General features: G+C 37.2%; 1 protein-coding gene across 3 annotated transcripts in view; it reads left to right on the forward strand.

Annotated features, from left to right (window-relative positions):
• The first annotated feature begins 3,136 nt into the window (after positions 1 to 3,136).
• Positions 3,137 to 20,120, forward strand: part of PAWR (pro-apoptotic WT1 regulator) — a 70,191-nt gene continuing 53,207 nt past the window's right edge. Inside the window, exons 1-2 of one of the 3 annotated variants that reach the window (XM_034403328.3) lie at positions 3,137 to 3,473; positions 4,000 to 4,613. In XM_034403328.3, coding sequence (XP_034259219.1) covers positions 4,158 to 4,613 — 456 coding nt within the window. In that variant the 5' untranslated portion in view covers positions 3,137 to 3,473; positions 4,000 to 4,157. The other 2 variants (XM_087874075.1, XM_087874074.1) reach the window with 2 other exon arrangements.

Consider the following 20,120-nt stretch of genomic DNA (forward strand, 5'->3'; position numbering starts at 1 on the left):
CACTGTGCATTTGGATAAGATTTAAGATTTATTCTTGTCTTCTGTGGTTTATGACTATTTGGTATGATCTGGTAGACTAAGTCTCCTTGATTAAACAGTGCCATCTTTTAAATCCCAGGAAGTGCACCTTCTCTATAGCACTCTCTTTTTTCTGGAATGAATCCCCCTCTGAAATGGGCAAGATGTTTTCTTACTATAACTGGAAACATATAATAAGAGTTAGTGGAAATATATTCCACTATTCTAAGAAATGGGTGAAAAGAGCACGAAAACCTATATTTACATTTATTTAAAAGTTATCCCCAAAAGCTCCCATTAAGAGATACCACTACTGAAATGTAAACATCTTAAGTCAGCATTTTTGCAATGGGCACTTCACCAATCTTACCACAACAGAACTTGAGTTAATCAATAACAGACCATGGGGTCAGTGACTGTTTTTGGAATTTAAAATATGCTGTTTTTTAGTATTGGGAAAGATCTACAATGATGGATGCAAATATAATGATGGAACTCAGATATAGGAAAGAATCACAAAATCTGATCCAATGCCTGTTTACTGGCTAAAAAAACCACCTAGGATGTCATGAGACTGTAATTTTAATTTTATATTCAAATTACTGCTGACATCTTTGAAGAGTTTGTTTATTTACATCATGCCAAAATCATAAGCAGATCCTTGGCAGCTCATGCCTTATAATACATAATGATAAAATTAAAAAATACAGAGTTTACTAGCTTCTGGTAAGCAGCCTCCAAGTATTTTCTGGAAAAGCTGTTTTTAGCTGCTTCTGAAAGGTAAGTACATATGAGACTAATTGGACTGTCTTATTCCAGAAGACCAGCCTGATTTTAGGGGGTTGGGAAGATTATGTATCTGGGCTTCATCTCCTCCATTAGCCAGGCTGCTGAAGATTCAATTTTTCTCCTTAAATCTTCCCAAACTGCAAAAGGCAGCCACACAATTTGCATCCCTGTTCTGTGTAAAACTACCTTGAAGAAAATATTGTATAAATATCTTAGAACATACATTTAAAATACACCACAAAAAACCATGAATATCTATTATTGCCACCTCAACGCTATTGATGCTAAGTAATTTTAAGTCTGATGACCATCAATGGGAGAGAGTTAGTGGTTTATTCTCCAAAAGTCATAAGTAGGAAATAAAGTGCTGAATAATGTATTTTGCCTAGACAGTGTTTTTACTCACTATTATTATGCTCAATGATGATCAATTCCTTTTTCTGAATACTGCTAGGCATTTTCTTATTGAAATATTTCTTATTGATTTATTAATACCTATCATGGTTGCAATATACTGTATTGTTGGACTTCTGTGGTATGTGAACTTAGTCAATAGAATAGATTTCTGAAGTTATATGTAAGGCCACACTACAATAACACAATAGTCATTTTGTGAACAGGAAAGGAAAACAGAATGGAACACTTTTGTCACTATTTCTATTTCTATCTATTTGGCCAAATAGATTGCTTGGCTTTGGTGTACTGATTAGACTGCTGGATCAGAAACTAGAAAACCATAAATTCTCATTTTCCCTTAGGGATAAAACCTGGCCCAGTGACTTAGACCAATTATATGCTTGAGTTATGACAGCAATTGGAACCAGAATTTCTGTCACCAAGTGATGCAGTTATAAAGTACAATGTCAATCCCTGAGTCTGAGTTGCCATTATAACTCCCAGGTCCATGCAGGAAGATGCAGGAGTCCCAGGCAAGCAGGTTGATAGGTGAGAACTGCAGGTGAGCACTATGACTGGGTGGGTGATGTGGACAGGTGCTATGGAGTACAGCTGCAGGTGTGTGGGTACTGCAGGAGTGTACCATAGGCAGTCACTAGAAGCATAGATGGGTGCATGGATGCTGATGGCCAGTGGAGGTGCAGTGGGTAGGAGCTATAGAAAGATGCAAAAAAACCCCAAAAAACCAGGAGCAACTTACGTCCTCACTGACCTACCTTTTGGGAAGTCAGCAGGGAACACTGGAAATTGTGATGATGTGATATGACTTCCTTCAACATCATAATTGTGAAAAAGCACCTGAGGTGCTGGGAACCTGGATCACAATTGTGCAACCATGGGGTGTCGCAATGGGATCTAAACTCATCTTTCAGCATTATTGTAACTTTGAACAGTCACTGAACTTTGAGTAGTCACAACCAGAGGACCACCTGTAGTTTCTCTCATCCCAATCTCCATCACAAGGATGCTAATGTGGGAAAAATATAAGGATGGAACATTGGGTGTTTTCTAATTACAAAAAGATTCTGAGTCAGCACAGAATCAAGCAAGGAGGAATATCTAAAGACTATAGGATTTTCAATCTTACTTTAGTAAATGTCTATAAAATCAATTCAGTATCAATTCCCATGTAACTTTTGAGATAGGAGAAAGTTATAGTTCATCTGTGAAGCAAATAATACACTATAATTAATCAGAAGAGAAGACTCTTACAAATAAAATTTCAATTTTAATTAATGAAACATATTTATTTGCTTCTCTTATTCATAAGGCAATCATCAGTGCTAATCAGGTTCTTTTTGCTGAGCAGCATTTATTGAAGTCTGGCTTGATTCCCCCCCCCACCCCCTAACAAGTACTCAATTATCCATTCTAATTTCACTAACATTTCTAAACCTAATGACATGTGCCAAGAATATACTGAAGAATATATTGTTTCAAGACTACATAATATTGTAAACATGCCCTTTATTCATCAATTTCCAATAAAATAAGTATCCAACCTGTGACAAATAGTTTATTCGGGGAGATTTTGCTTTTCGGTTGTTAAAAGTTGTATCAAACATAATTAAGAAAGTTAGGTGTAAAAGAAGACTGGGTTCCCCTACTGTGAACTGCTGTATTGAAAGCCTAATTTCAACAACTTTAGCTCGCATAAGAATCCTGTCCCCAAAAGTTAATACTGAAATGTTAAACTTGCAAATGGAGGAAGAGGCAGACCTGTTTCCTAAAACAGGCTTTGTACAGTACACGTCTTAATAAAACAACGCTAATATTTGTACGCCTGGTATGTATTTCCACCGAACTGGTCTTACTTCAGGCGGAAGAAATTATGCTATCCTAGAAGAACGCAGGTATTAGCTGCCTGTCACCTGGGCGGTCATGGGAGGCATCCCGGGCGTCGTACGAACAAACAGGCGCCGCTGCGCTCAATTTACAACCGGCTCGGAGGGAGTTACTTCTCCAGGCATTCAGGGTTAGGGAAGCTTCTCCACGCCCCTTTACCCATTGTCAGGGCCACCTCGGCAGTTTCCGCTCTCGCTTCGGCTCCTTTCGCCTGGTTACCCTCCGCCCTATGGGAGAAAGTCGGAAAGTTTCGGGAGCGCTGCTGAGTCTTCCGGGACCCGCTTCGGGAGTTCTGCGCCGCAACCAGGCAACTCACCTGGGGAAGTCGCAGCCTCCGCAGCCTCCTTACTAGGCAGCATCAGAAGGTAAGCTGGAGCCTGCGCCGGCGCTTAACGGCGCTGGTTAGGGCGCTCTGAACGCAAAACTTCGTCGACGCCGGGAGTTGGAGAAAGGAAACTGCTCGGTGGGGGAGCTATGTACCCCGTGGGAAGGCGAGAAACGCGCGTGTTCCGTAAAGTTAGGTTAAGACGGGGGTATCTGCCTGTCTTCGAGGCTTCCCATCGTCCGTTTACATTGGTTTGGGAGGAAAGTTCCGAGAAGAACAGCTTTTATAGGCGCTTCTCGCGCGTGAGAAAGAAAAGAGTTCGCAAGATCTGCGCGTAGAGAGAGTGTGAGAACTACAGCCATTCCAGTAAAGTTGGCTGGGGTTTGAGTAGCCGAGAAAAGTCCAGATTTGCTGGTAAACGGAGCTGGGGGGCGGGCCAAAAGAGAAGGGGAGCGGAGCTCGAGGGGCTGCGGGAGACCCAATCGGGGGGCTGCCCTGGGGATCTGGAGGAGCACCTCCCTAGAGACAGCGCGCCCGCCTCACTCGCTCCCTTTTGTTTCCTGCAGAGGGTTGCGTGGAGTCCTCTTCCCCACCCCGCTCGGTGACTCTCCTTTGGTCGGCCAGCAACTTTTGCCAGTCCGCTCGGTTAGTAAACCTCGGAAGGTCAGCAGCCACGTCGGGGCTCGTTGGGAAGGCGCTAAGGAATCGGCAGCTTCCCTGAAACATGGCCACCGGGGGCTATCGGGGCAGCGGCGCCGCTACGACCGATTTCTTGGAAGAGTGGAAAGCTAAGCGGGAGAAGATGCGGGCCAAACAAACACCGGCGGCCGGGGTGAGTGATGGCAAAGCTGCCACCAACACTGCCACCAGCGGCGTTGGCGGCAGCGCCACCGCCGCCGAACTTAATAACAACAATGGCAGCGGCGGCATGAATTGTATCCCTCTGGCCAGAAACACCCCGAAGGAGCCCCAGCCGACAGCCGGAACCAGAGCAGGAGGCGCGGAGCCCCCAGGGAGCAGAACCAGCGCGACGCCAACTTCTCCCGAGGAGGAGAAAGTGGCTCCCAAGGGCAAAGGTTCCTCCGGCCCCAGCGCCCGGAAAGGAAAAGGGCAGATCGAGAAAAGGAAGCTGAGGGAGAAAAGACGCTCGACAGGTGTCGTGAACATCCCGGCCACCGAGGTGAGTCGGCGCTGGGTCAGGAGGGCCGGCGCTGGGGAGGAAGGGGCGGCCCAGCCCGTGGGGGGGGGCAGCCACGCCTCTCCCTTCGGCTGCACCTGAGGAGCCTGGCGGCTTGCGAGACGGCGGCCCCTCCCCGTCTCTCTCGGGCCTGCCTGGGCTGCCTCGGTGGTGCGTGAGGCTGGATGCCTACAAATTGCTTCGCGGGCAGTGGGAGGCCGCTGGAATGAAACTGCTCGAGGCGCTAAAACCACAGAGTGCTTCGTTCATTTCTGCGGTTGTGTCCTTGTGGCTTGAGAAGTGCAGTCGAATCCAACTAAATGGATCGAACTGGACTTAGCGCGCCTGTAAAGTTGGGGCTGTTGTTTTCCATTAAAGAAGGTAGCCTTGGTTTTTAGTCTGTGTATATGAAATTACTTAAACCGCTTGGATCCGGAACAGCCTTACTTGGTCCGCTTGCAGGTTTCACAGGCTTGTCACCGTAGATCTGTGGAGTTTGGGTTAATTTAAAAAAAAAAAAAATCACGGTAGTCTATAGGAGTTTTTTTTAAAAGTGAAAATAACTTCTAATGAAATTAAAACAATTCACTATGGATTAGTATAGTTAACTGTTGAATAACACATGACCTTAGTTTTGTATATGATGTGTCTGAAGATAATGTGTTAAGAAAGGCCTAAAAGAAAATTGTTGTAAAATATGATTGAAATAAATCCGTATAGTGTGTTCTGAATTAATAGGTTCCAGGAAAAAAAACCTACTCTGAATTTTTTAATTGTTTCAAAAATGTTGACCTGTTTTTAAATTGTCTTAAAGATGTCGGTGTCTGTTAAATGCAACAGGATAATAGAGATGTTATAACCAATATTGTTACTGTCGGATACTGAACTTTTTTTCCCCTTCACAGTATTGGTTATAACATCTCTATTATCTTGTTTTTAACAGAGACCGACATCTTTTAAGACAATTTAAAAACAGATGGTATAGAGTTCAATATAGTTTTTGTCCTCTACAATACCAACGTATGCAGTGGCTTAAAAGGGAGAAAATAACATTTTGGTTAACTAATACGGCTGTCTTTTTAAAAAACTTACATGTATTCTGGCATTAATTTAAAATGCTGCCAAAAGTTATAAACATGTGACAATAACTCTTTAAATGGAAAAGCAGAAAACTTAGAAAAAACGATATTAACAATCCACTTTAGTATTCAATAATATAAAACAATATTGCTGTCCTTTTTTTCTGGAATGTAACATCTGAAATCACCTAATACTTCATTTCACAACTGCCTAATTATTTCACAGCTACTTAATGAGACTCTTAGAAGATGCTGTTGATGAAAACAGTCTTGACTTTTTTTATGAGATTCATGCTAGCATCTGCTAAGAGCAGCTGTTTAGGAACTTGCAACAATCTTGGGCAAAATATCTATATGAATCTTTAGTTTAAGAAAATCTATTGGGAAAATAGGCATAATCAAAGTTCATCTTATTTCTGCAGTTCTTTCAAAGGAAAACCAGTTCGTTTTTTGCCATTGAATAACCCATACTGTTCAGTACCTTCTGCCCATCCTCCAAAAGACATTTTTGTCTAGTTATTTATTCTAGCATGTGATTTGACTTGAGTTTGAAAGATAGAAGGCATGGCTTCTTTGAATATATGACTTCACAATCCTTCCTTTGTATATTTTTCAGCATGTCTGATATATCAGAGTTTTGTTTCCTCATTATTATGAAAATACTGATACGGCAATTAGAAGATAGCTACATTATGTCTTTTATTATCTACAAATCGTGAATAATTTGAACACATAGACTAAGATATAACTTTCTCTTGCCTACCGCTAACTGGTTTTTCCAGTCTTGAATTAGGTAAAACAATTTTTGTTGTCATTGTCGTGTTTATTAGTTCTCTTCTGCTTTCCATTAGTTTAAATTGGTATTTGGAATGCCATATTATGCCTACTTTAATAGATCTTACCAGCATTGTAAAGTTTTGAAGCAGTTCTAAAATTAATTGTCCAAATCTTCAAAATTGGAGAAAGGTTTATGTAAAAGGAGTGTTAAGTGCACCCCTGCCCCCAAAAGGGCCAGTTTCACATTCAGTAGCAATTTATTCCAAAAATGAGTTCCATAATACACCAAAATGATCCCTTTGAATTGGGCTTGGAAAGGAAGTGATGGAGGAATAGGTGGTTAATCAGTCAAAGCTAGAGGCAGTAAGGGGAACTTTTATTCAGTATCAGCTCTGGAAGGAGGAGGACCCCCAGACTACGAACCTGTTCCTTAAAGAAGAGTATATATAGAGATAGTAATAACTTAAGAAACAGGACAGAACTTTGCAAAATGCAGCTCAAAATTCTGGAGGCCAGGCAGATGTTAGGCATTACCTCTTGTTAGCACCCAAATACAGGTAGTCCTTGACTTACAACTTTCACTTAGTGACCATTCAAAGTTATAATGGCATTTTGACCATTTTTCAGACTTATGACCATTGCAACATCCCCATGGTCGCGTGATTTCCATTCAGAAGTTTGACAACTGAATCACACTTCTGACGGTTGCAGTGTCCCGGGGTCATATGACCATCTTTTACCACTTTCTGACAAGCAAAGTCAATGGGGAAGCCAGATTCACTTAACAACCAGGTTACTATTTTAACAACTGCAGTAATTCACTTAACATATGTGGCAAGAAACATCGTAAAATAGGACAAAAATTCCCTTAACGAATTTCTCACTTAACACAAATTTTGGGCTCAGTTGTGGTTGTAAGTTGAGGACTACCTGTAAATAAGGGTAGAAACAAAAATACTACTCCCAGCTTACTCAGGTGCTCCAAAAAGATACCACTGTCAATGTCAAAAAAGGCCACTGATATACCTAGTGGTATCAATAGAGTCATAGTTTGCTCTAGGTAATTTATCTGACAGGTAACCTTAGCTTTTCTGTAGCAAATACAGACCTAATCTCTCACTAAAAAGGGTTTGATATTCTATTTCCTACTAATGTTTTTGGAGCCACAACACCACTGCATTGTTTATGGTTTGACTAAACATGGAATATTGGACACTGGGCTCCACTTGTTCAGATTACCAAACTAGTTGTTTAGTGGGTTGTTCTAATCTAGAGCATTATTTCATTGTTAAAATTGTAACAGATTTAGAACAAAATCTCTGAATGAAGAAGGTTATGTGTGCATGCACAGATATATGCCTGCTCCCTGATGCAGTCCGAGATGTGGCCTTTGAGATCAGAAATACTGGAGTTATTATGGGCTTCAAATAGGTTTGCAGGACAATTTGAAACAAAACAGGTGAAATATGGAATATTTCCATATTTAGTATAAGATATATATAATCTTATAAGACTAAGATATCCTTCTGAATATAGCCTCTAATGGGGAGAAGTAGCCTTTTTTATATAATGAGATCAGAAGCTTTAATATAATTGAGGGAGGTAGAATTGGTGAACTGAATGCCATGAATGGGAATGTATACAACAGAAAGTAAAGGTTAGAAAAGGAAAACATAGGTGCATTGATGAAGTAAAATGAGGACTTTGATCTTGAACAAAAAGGTGTATAGAAAACCAGAGAAAGGATTCTGATTTCAGATAATTTTTAGGTTACAATGGATGGTAATGAGTGAAAAGGTGCCACGAGGGAAGCCAGGAAGGATTTGGAAGACCCAGTGCAAACCGTACACAAGTAGAGGGTTAGGGAGGACCTGCAGAGGCTATGCATGGCCGGGTGTGTGCATGCTATGGGTGGGGACAAATTGCTGTAATGATTACTTTGTTTGTGGAAAGCTGGCAGGGAAGGTTACAAATGACGATCATAGCTCCTTGCTATGTCATAATCATGAGCTGAGTGCCCAGATTGTGATCATATGATTGTGTGGGTGCTGTGATTGCCAGAACTTCAAGGATCAGTTTGTATGTTCATCTTTTCAGCAGCACTGTATGTTTGAATAGTTGCTGAATGAATGGATGAAAGCTGAAGACTGCTTATAGAGCATCTTGTAGTATGAATAATGGATGTGTTAGATGAGTTGAGTCTGTAAATTCTGGATATATAAAGGATGATGAACTTGCTTGGCAGCTATACATATTAAGCATATTTGTTTATATGTACTTTTTCACTATATAATTTATATTTGAAGTATTAATATATTTCAAAATATTGATTGAAATATTTACAAGCTAAAATATTCTGTGTAGAACTTTAATTATCACTTCTTGGAAGCAATTCATGTTGTGCAATATGTTTTAACAAGTAAATTATAAACACTTTATCTGCATACATCTTAATTTACATGTAAGAACTATGGATTTAACCAGATAGTCTAGAAGCTTCAGTATATCCTTCTAGATATTGTTCTGTATACAGACAACATGGAATTTTAAAGTACACTATATTGTATATTTTGTGTACAGTTTTCCCTGTATTAATTTATTACATGAGAAGCAGGATCACAGTTCATAGATTAAAGTATGTTTTAAAAAAACCCCATTCCTTCATAGCCACTTTGGGAAATTCCACCTTGTGAATTAAAATAACCTGCTATTGATTATTTTTGATAACATAATTAATTCTATAAAAAACAACCTGTTTTCTATGTGAAAATCCAATGGTGTGGTATAAGGACATATGAATCAACTTTTTTTGCTAAAGCTAAGCAGAGACTAGGTGGTATATTCCTTAACGTTTAGGTGACTGGGAAAATACAAGCATCTTGGGGAGCTTCATTAATACATTCTTGCTATGTATACAACTAATAGCTACTGACATATTGTTATTTTTTTCAATGTTTTAAAAAGGATTTTAATAAGATCCTATTCAGTTGTCTATCTCTTTATCATGCATATTTGTTTCAAATTAGTCACCTAGAGTTGTTTGTTAGAAAGCTGGATGGCATACAAATTTAATAAATAAAATAAATAATTCAGTCTTCAGATATTTAACAGTTATAATTAGCGGTATATTGGCATGAGCTGCTACATGATTTCTGTTATTGTCAATTTGATAAAATTTAAAACTACCATTCAGGAACTCAATAATAAGTATGTGTGATTATTTGTTTGCTTGTTTCTATTAAACAATTTGGTTATAAAATTACAACTAAAAAACAACTAAAAAAACAGTTGACTTTGAACTGCTCATTTTATATATCCCCGCTATTGTGAATAAAAATACCACTAAGAGCATAGGTAGGGCTAAGCCATATATTCTCACTAAATACATTTGATATGTAAATTAGCACTTGATATTTGAGAAAGCTTAAGCTTTAGCTATGATTAGTGGAAAGAGCCGTGGAAAGTATACAATATCATCAAGAGAGTAAAAGAATTGAAATGGAAATGGGCTGGTCACGTAGCAAAAACTGATGACAGGTGGACCAAGGCAATCATAGAATGGAACCCACTTGATAAAAAGTGTCCATGGAAGAGACCTAAAACAAGATGGATCGATGACATCAGCAACTATTGTGGGCCCAATTGACAAAAGAACTCAGGACCGTATAGGTTGGAAACATGCGGAAGAGGTCTTCATCCTGCAGTGAATAGACAGTGGCTAAAATGATGATGATGATGATTTGAGAAAGTTAGTTGAAAACCTTAACTCTGGGACTATAGATTTAAACTTATTCTTTAAATTTATTTATTCTTTTAAAATTAAACTGTTGCCTTGTTGGCTAAGCAGGTATGACATTGTTGGCTGAGTGGGTACAAAGATAGCCAGGGAAGTGATTAAAGCCTGGGAAATGGGGCCCCTTGTCACTCAACAGTGCTGATTTACCACCAGCTTATCAGGTAGTTAGGAGCCAAGCACAAGGAAACAACAGCCAGTGACATAATAGCTAGCCATCAACACCCCAAAAAAGCCACACACAACCAAGCACCACATAAATACTACACACAGAACAGCCCAAAGTACACATTCTGGTAGAGAGAAGTTCCCTGAAGATGGGCTCCAACACGAGTCCGAAAGTTCAGAAGATTAAACCTCTGGTCCCGGTGATCGATCCTGATTGTATCCTACAAAAGCTATCAAAGAAAATTGAAGGAAATATTGATAATATTATTTTGCACTAAACTGATTTTTGCTATATAGCAAATAATAGTGATTTTATTAATACACATAATACAATTATTATTATTAATTAAAATTAATGAGGCATACCTGATTTTTATATAACTTTTATAATGAATTGTTATAATGATTTCCAGAACAAAACATACTAAAGGACTCTATCTTAAGGTATTGTATCTTCAAGAAATAGAGATTATATGATACAACAGTAATTTGTATTTCTGTCCTTTGCCATCTATAACGGGGGTCTCCAACCTTGGCAATTTTAAGACTTTTGGACTTCAACTCCCAGAATTCCTCAGCTAGCTTTGGAGACTCCTGATCTATAATGATTTAATATTTGCAAACCAGCCACTGGGGTCAGACTGTCTTTCAGTCAGTCATATATCTAGCCCACCAAATTCTGTTGACAGCTTTAAATATACAAAAAATAAAGTCGCAAATATAGTGTCATCGGTGATAATACAATAACCAACGGTCTCTCCAATCCACAGCAACAAAAGATCCTCTGTTTATATACTAAGTTATGGCCTGGGGAAAGATACATGTTTTTAATGCCCTCCTTAAACAGGAATAATAATGAATTCCCCCTCCTACCCCCCAAGAAACTGTATTTGGGGGATATGTACCGAGAAAAGGCCGTTTCACACTAGATGGTATTGCTTAATTGACCTAAAGCAAGTCAATTTTTTTTTACAGGAAACATAGGAGACTGATGATCCCTCAAATATCTGCCCTATGACATGTAGCGCTTTAAAGGTGACAACCATCACCTTGAATTGCACTTGGAAACAACTGGTAACCAGTGTAGGTTTAAAAACGAGAGCAGAATCCAACTAAGTGCAGTCACATTTTCTAAATGAATAAGAATAGAGTCCATTCCTCAGTTTGTCCAGATGTGAGATCATTTAGCATTATCCCTGTTAGGAGGGATGAGAAATTTAGCCTAAAATCAAACACATCTTATGAAACAATGCCAAATTCTTATTGAAAATGTAGATTTTTTTTTCAGAATTATCCGCATTTTATTTATGAAAAGGAATACATTAATATCTTTGTGGAGAAGTTCTTGATTGTATATCTGTTATTTAATTTAAAAAAGAGAAAAAATAGTGGAAGATTTAGAAAAAATAGAGCAATAGCAAATAACTTCCCTTCAGGCTTCCCCAGTGAATATAATATTAAAAGTTGGCCAGGTTATTTTGGCACCTGAGGAATGGAAAATGTTTTCTTTCAATAACAATGCAGCATAATAAATAAAATAATCAGCTGAGCTTTCTTAATGTCAGAAATAACTCAAGAGGCAATCCATCATTTTAACAAGTTCATTCTGGTGGCATTAATACCTTTTACTTTATTTTGCTAGTTTCCTAAACTTTAATAAATAAAGATTCAGTCACATCTTCTTTGGTAGGATGGACATGCTTCTTTTTCCCTCTTTTTATTGCTTATTCATTTGTACTAAAATTATAACAAATGTTTGGGCAAACAGTCTTAACTAAATATTTATATCTTATGTTTCTTTTCAAAAGGATCTGTAAGGCAATTGAACATTACCAGAAAAACATCACAACACGATAAATGATCACAAAAGCACATTCAGCCACCTACTGTACATCAGATAATTATTTATTAAGATGGATGGGTTTTGTTCTGTTTTTCAGAGATCAAAGCCAGCGTTTTGAATTAAGAACTAAAGTAGCAGATGCAAAAAGACTCTTCATTAGTTCCCTCAAAAAACTGTCAACAAACATGCATGGCTGTCAACACAACACAAAAATAGTTTTCCAGAGCTATAGTCATATTAGTCTGTTGCATTATAAGCAGTTGTTTTATGACGTCCTTAACACCTTTGTTTATTGCAGTCCACATCATTGTATTTCATGAAGGGATGGGGGTTGGAAGTAAGTGTCTATGGTATTTGAGGGCTTGCTGAAACAGTGTAGTCAAGATGAAGTGAAATATAGGAATGACAGACTTAGCTGATAAGAACAGCTATTGCCCAAACAGTTGTTGGACATCATAAAAGCAATTTTCTCACTGGCCAGCTCATTTTCATATGGGTTTGTGTTATATACAATGCTATCGTTAAATATGGTTGTTTGATTTGGTTTAAAGCTGGCATGGCCAATTGTGAGCCATGGATTGTATGTGGTCCTGGAAAGCTAGAAATGCAGGCCCTATAAGATTGTAAACTTTTAACATTATTATGGGATCTACTGTATATACATTAATTATATTATATATTTTATATGGAGCCCCAGACAATTCTTCTTCACCCAGCCAAAAGGTTGGTCACTCATGGCTCTAGAGAGATGTGTAAAGCTATTTTACAGGAGGGATCTTCCATTCTTGTGAGAATTCAGTTAATTATTTAAAAAGGGTTTGTGGCACTTGCATCATTTTGTATAATGCCTGAAAAAGAGGTCTACGCTTACTGTAATTAAGGCCAAACTAAAAAATGCTGACTACTTATCCATTCTTTGCAAAATGAAAATATGGCCAATAGATGGATTATTTATACTTTATTTGTTTACCGTGCTTCTGAATGTTGTGTTTTCAAGTAGGGTTACTACGAGGTGTAAGTAAGAACAAAATATTTATAAAATATAACTGATCTTTTCAGTTATAAAATGAGTCTAATGTAGTTCATAGCACTGTACTGAGACAGCCTGATTTGTTCAAAGGGCAGATTCAGGCCTCTAATAATATTTTGTAATAATAATTAAATGTCCTGTATTGGCTTCACATACCTTTTACTGGCTTGTTTTGTGCCCTGAAATATGATTTCTGAAGAAATTGAGCTCAATTTTTGCAGGGATAATTCTTTCTGTAGTGTTAAAAGTTTTTAGGGCTGTGTGTTTTTCTTTATTCTCTTTTTAAAGTGGTTGAGATCCAATCATTGCCACAGAGATATTACCCTTTTTAATCATCTGTCTTCTCAGTAGCCAGTTATCTAGAATTTGTCCAATCTGAGCCTCAAGACTAAGTTCCTCCATCATGCTACTGTGTAGACTTACTAGTTCAAGGCTCAGTGAAAAATTAGAGCAATAACAAAGCAGTTTGTGTGAGGAGGAAATTAGATACTGCATTCTTCTTTCAAGGCCTACTTTGAGTCATCACAGAAGTGGTTCTAGGTAGGACTGCAGTCATTTCAGAGTCTGGCTAGACCTGTTAGAGAAATCTTATTCAGAAAATTGTCTCTTGATTGTAACAGGGTTACAATCATCTGTGAATACTGTTTGACTAAGATCCTTTATACTGTGCCAATCAGCTCCTACATTACCCAATCAGAAGTTTGCCCTCTATAGTCAACCTTTCAAAAGGCTGAGATATTGCAATATGATCATAGGTCACTTGTTAGCTGAGGACAAAACTGCTGATCTCTGAATTCAAACCCCTTCTTTCTCCTTTGTCCAGCGAGCATTTTACATGTTCAGACACATTTTTTAAAAAACAAAATCCTACCTGCATTGCTGATAAATTGGAGCCATTTTATATTTTTTGAATAGAGAGAGAGAAAGAGAGAGAGAGAGAGAGAGAGAGAGAGAGAGAGAGAGAGAGAGAGAGAGAGAGAGAGAGAGAGCGAGCGAGCTGGAAAAAAATTGTCCTTATCAGCAGTTCAGTGAGCTTCTAAATCAAAGCTAGGCATCTTTCTGTCCTCCATGCTACTTTTTAAAATATATATGTCCTGAAAATGCATTTTAAAGTAAACTTACAATTCAGAATGAACTAATGAAATACATTTCTTACTAGACATATTTCTCTTTCAAGCATGAAATCAAATATTGTTTTAAAGTCATAATGCTCTTGTTTATTTAAATGTAATTAAACATATTCTAACTGTAGCCCAGTGCAAGTTATTTGAAGTGATGACATTTTACAGAGATTCAGTATTACAATGTATTATTGATCAGTTTATTCAGCTTCTGAAAGGCTATATCTTTTTTATATTTTGCAGAATGAGTCCTCTTGTTTAATGGGATTAATTGAAGAAAGGTCACTATTTTAATTTGAAAATATTTAACTGATGGACTTCATAGTTCAACTTTATTTACCTTAGTTGTTTTTACTGCCTGTGATGACTAGTTTAAAGTTAGAAATTTGGATAATCAGTTACCAGTTTTATTAATGATGATTCAGTGCTTCCTTCTCAAAGGATATGGAATTCTATTGTAAAATACTTGACTATTTTTATTTGTGTTTAGAAGCAAAAGATGCTGTTTACATATAATAAGTCCTACCCTCAAATTCCCACCTAGAAATAAAACTTGCAGGAGAATCATGGACAATTTTACAAGTTTTTAGGATGAAATAGAGATGAGAGCATGTATAACAAGATTGTTAATAGGACAGAATAACAAGTTGTATATGTAAGGAAAACTGCATTAAGTTACACAAATATTGATGCTTTATTAACATAATATTTATTCTACTTTATATTTAACACCTGTGAGTCATGGCTTCCACCCATATTTTATTTTGCTTGTAAACAGATCTAAAAACTCCTTAAATTGATGAATATTATAGAAAACTTTCAAATAAAGTACAGCTAGTCCTTGTTTAGCGACTGTTTGCAGTTATGATGGTGATGAAAAAGTAACTTTCTGATCAATGTATGCATTTCTGACCTTTGCAGCATCTCTCACATTAGTGAGTTACAATCAGTACCTGTTGTCCTGGTCCTGATCTGTTTTTTCTTCTCACGGAGTGAAGAGTTTACTTAAACAACCTATCTCTTCCTGAGTTGTCCTTATCTTAAAAAGTGCTCTGTAACTTTTATTAATTGATTAGAATCCTCCAGCAGGCTGTGCTGCTGCCTGACAATGACAAAACCCTAATCAATTTCACACTATAGGCATTTTTGTCATCTAAGTGGCTAGGCCAGGGGTGGGCAACTGTGGCCCCTGAGACAGCCAAGCTGGCTCAGGAATTCTGGGAGTTGAAGTCCACAGGTTGTAAAAGGGCCACAGTTGCCCACCCCTGGGCTAGGCTAATACAATTGTGCATGTGCGTTTACTCTCTTGAAATCCCTTCCTCTACAATGAATGTAAATACAAACATTAATTTGCTTGTTGCTAATTATCCCAGGGCCTGGGGTAAGCATTCCAAAGGGAGCAAGAGTGGGGAAAGAGTTATAAGCTTTGTCCTTTTATCTAGCTTCCTTTTGACTCAAGTTCCAGAAACTGTCCCCAACTATTTGAGTTCATCTGGCTGTTTGGGATTATATTTTTCTGATGCTGTAAAGCAAAGAAGAAAATATATACAAAGTAAGTATAGTCTTGATGATTTTATTTTTACTTAGCAACTGCTTTGCTTAATGACCATGTCACTCGTCCCAATTGGACTACCTATAATAGAATTATTGAGTTATTGTTATTGTTATGTGAACATGAAGACAAAAGGACCAACAATAATAATAATCAATTTTGTAAACTGAAATAGAAAATGGAATGTTGTTACAAATTAGACTTCTGATTAGAATGAAAACCATGTTTAACAGAATGTTAAGATTCTGAAATAAGTTACTAGTTTTAAATGGTTTTGTAAAACTCTGGTATCTATCTAATGTTTGAAATATCAGTGAGGCATCTCCAGTGCCGCCTATAGTATTGATTCCTACTTTATAATATTAGGTACATCACACTTTATCACTGTAGGTTGAAGAACTTAAAACAAGGTATTTTTTGTACGTTTTCAAATGTGATCTAACTACATGGTGAAAATCTTGAGGAAAGAATACAGTGTATCTGTGTATGGAATCTGGTAACTTGATACAACCTTTATTTTTCTCCTGACTATAAACTTGGAAAGTACTTGATTGCATCTTTATTTTTAAGAATATCCAACTTGAAAAATATATTTTTGTCATCGCTGCCACTGTAGTTGAAATATTGTTGTTCTTAAAAACCTAATGGCAGTATAATGAAAGAACGGTTAAAGATTTTCAAATTGGTAGTCACTTCTTACATGTTGGCTATATCTTAATATATCAACTTCTAGATCAAGTAACCTCAATTGTATTAAAATATTTCTGGTGGAAACTTTTGGGTTTTTATATAAAATTTGTATGAGTAAGTTTTAAATACTGGATAATGTTTAGTTTATTTGGATCACATTGAGCTTTTTGTTCTTAACTGTACTGCCAGCTATTAAACATCTGCTCCTCACTTTGAATTAGTAAATTTCATCTGCCTATACAAGGCGTGTAGGATTCAATTTTTTTTCTTTCCAACATGGCTAAATACCCTAGCAAAATATGTATAAACACTGCCAGAAGTCATGAGAGTTGATCTCAAATGAACACTTAATTGTTTAACTGCAGAGCACTTGCCATATCTTCTCAGATTAAGCTAACTGAAGAATATTTATATTAATTTTTATTTTTTCTGTATTTCAGTATTTCAAATGTGGTCTTGAGTCATCTTGCAAATACTGTATTATGTTCTTGAATGCAGTAAAAAACATTTCTTGATTTGTGTATGTTTTACTAAGTTGTTTTTCAAGGCTTTGTAATTTTTTAAATTAATTCTACATGTTGTAGCAACAAGTAGTACTTCCACCTTCTTTTTTATTTAGATGAATATTTTAGGTTTTTAAAAATCCCTAGGCTTTGATGGAACTTATTAAAGTATAAAACAGTTGATGATTGTTTAGTTGCAATGAATTAGTATAGCAGAATAAATCAAGAAATTCAGTTAAAAAGAAATATTTAAAAATGAAAAGATAACGTTAGTTGATTTTATAAGGTATCCAAAAGTTGTTTGATAATGACAACAACTGAAGTAATTAATTTTGCTGCTTCATACCCTCTTTAATGGCTAGAAGGATTATTACAAATTAACTCACACTTCACACGGGTCATGTGAAGTAGAGTTCTAGAAGTATAGGAAAGCCACCTATTGATGACTAAAAAAAATGGTCCATGACTAAAAAAAGCAAAATTATGCCTATATATATGGACATCGTTAGACGAAGTATACCAAAATTAAATTGACTATACTATTGGTACAGGGAGTTTGAAGGGCTGAGTTATAAAGCAAAGAGGCTGACTGTGGAGCATATTATAAAGTCATGCAAGTTTCAAGTCAAGATAAAGTAGAAGAAAGCCAATCACAATATGAGCTTCATTTTATATTTACAATTCTCAAAGAAAGCATCAGGATTTATTCTGAATCCTGAATTTCATTGATAAGGAACCAGGGGAACTATTAAATGGTATCAAATAATTGTTATGGATTAATGAAAAAAGAGGCTGCCAAAGACCAAGAAAGCAAACTAGATGTAAGAACAGATGGCAGAAATTGCCAAGTAAAGAAGAGAAGCCAAAGACAAAGCTTTCAGGAAGCAACTTAACAAGAATTTCAGAAAGTTGTTAAAAGAGACATGAAGAAGTATTACAATGACATCTGTAAAAACATTGTAGATGGAAATGGGCACAAAAACACAAGATCAGCAAACGTAGAAAGAGGTTCCAACCTTGAAATGGCATGCTGAAGTAGTCCAATAAAGATTCCAAGAAAACCAAACAAAGATAGAAAGTTTAAACTGAATATCGGTACAGTAGAGAAAACATTGAGGGTACTTTAGAAGATATTCCTAATTACAATAATGTCTAGTATGAAAAAAGAACCTAAAACAGCACTCCAGTCTTTACCAACTTGGAAGGTAATAGAAATTTATGGATGTTTTCATAAATATGGAAAGAGACAGAAGAAGAATCAGTAAAATGTCTAACTAAATAGTGTCAAGAAATCTAGAGAACAACAGCATGGCCAACAGATTCCAAGCATATATCAATGCCAAAAAAAGACACTGAATGTGTAAACTGTCATAGGTAAAGGTAAAGGTTCCCCTCGCATATACGTGCTAGTCGTTCCCGACTCTAGGGGGCAGTGCTCATCTCCGTTTCAAAGCCAAAGAGCCAGCGCTGTCCGAAGACGTATCCATGGTTATGTGGCCGGCATGGCTAAACACCAAAGGCGCACAGAACGCTGTTACTTTCCCACCAAAGGTGGTCCCTATTTTTCTACTTGCATTTTTTATGTGCTTTCGAACTGCTAGGTGGGACAAGTAATGGGAGCTCACCCCATTACGTGGCACTAGGGATTCGAACCGCTAAACTGCCAACCTTTCGATCGACAAGCTTAGCGTTTTAGCCACTGAGCCACAGTACACATACACAGCCACAGTACAATACAGTATCCTTAATTCCATATGCTAGCAAATAATCGTTGGAGTAATCCAACACACACTAGAACTTTACATGGAAAGAGCAATGCCAAATGTTCAAAATATGAGACCTTGCTTGATGCATGTTGAATATGTAAGAAAGCAAAAGAAATCCAAATAAGCCATAGTCCGTACAACATATGGCGAAAAAACTGGCTTTAGGTTGGCAGAGGACTCAAATAAGGCTGTTCACTCATTCATTCAACTACCGGTATATACTTGAATACATATTGAGGGAAGCTGTATTGAAAGAAGATGAGAATGAAAATACTACCAATAGTCAAGAAAGTAAATAAATTAGGGGTGAAATCCAGCAGGTTCTGACAGTTTCTGAAGAACCGGTAGTAGAATTTTTGAGCAGTTCAGAGAACCGGCAAATACCACCTCTGGCTGGCCCCAGGAGTGGGGAGGAAATGGGGTTTTTGCAGTATCCTTCCCCTGCCATGCCCACCAAGCCATGCCCACAGAACCGGTAGTAAAAAAAAAATGGATTTCATCACTGAAATAAATGTATCATAGAAGAAAACAACTCAGTTTTCAGTTGATATGTTGGACACATTATGCACAGATCTAACTATTGAGTTATTTACAATGCAGGAAAAGATATGAGAAAAGTGAGGATGAGAACAACAAGAAGGAAGATTGATGTCAGTTACAGTTACAGTTGGAAGTCCATCATTGGAAGATGTTGGGGACACATTATGACCCATAATCAAATTTCTATTAGCAGATGCAATGTGTTCTCTGATGCCAGTCTTCAGTAATACAAGCAGAATTGTGTTCAAATAGTGTTTGTGCTCTTCTGATGTACCGATATATCAAATTAGTTAATTGTGAAATGAAACATTAGAGCAGTAAACACTCTAAATAGGTCTTTGGTCTGCTCCAGCATGTTTCTTTATTTTCCAAATAAGTTCAGATACCAGATCTTAAAAGTTCCATCAAATGAAGTTGGGTATCAATAGAACTGTGGGGCTGATTCTGCTTTCCATTTCTTGTATAGTGCTTGATCCCTTGAAAATAAATCTTATCACATGCTATAGAAAAGGGCAGCAACTCATGAATTTCTATTCCTGCTAAACCTGAGGGATTAAAACCATTACATTGCATCAGAACAAAAGACCAACAGTGATAGTGTGTAGATTAGATTAGATTTTACTTACTTCAGTCAGTGATCATATTAGA

The sequence above is a fragment of the Pantherophis guttatus genome, chromosome 7 (genome assembly GCF_059756535.1).
Source record: "Pantherophis guttatus breed Tessera chromosome 7, ASM5975653v1, whole genome shotgun sequence".
Classification (NCBI taxonomy): domain Eukaryota; kingdom Metazoa; phylum Chordata; class Lepidosauria; order Squamata; family Colubridae; genus Pantherophis; species Pantherophis guttatus.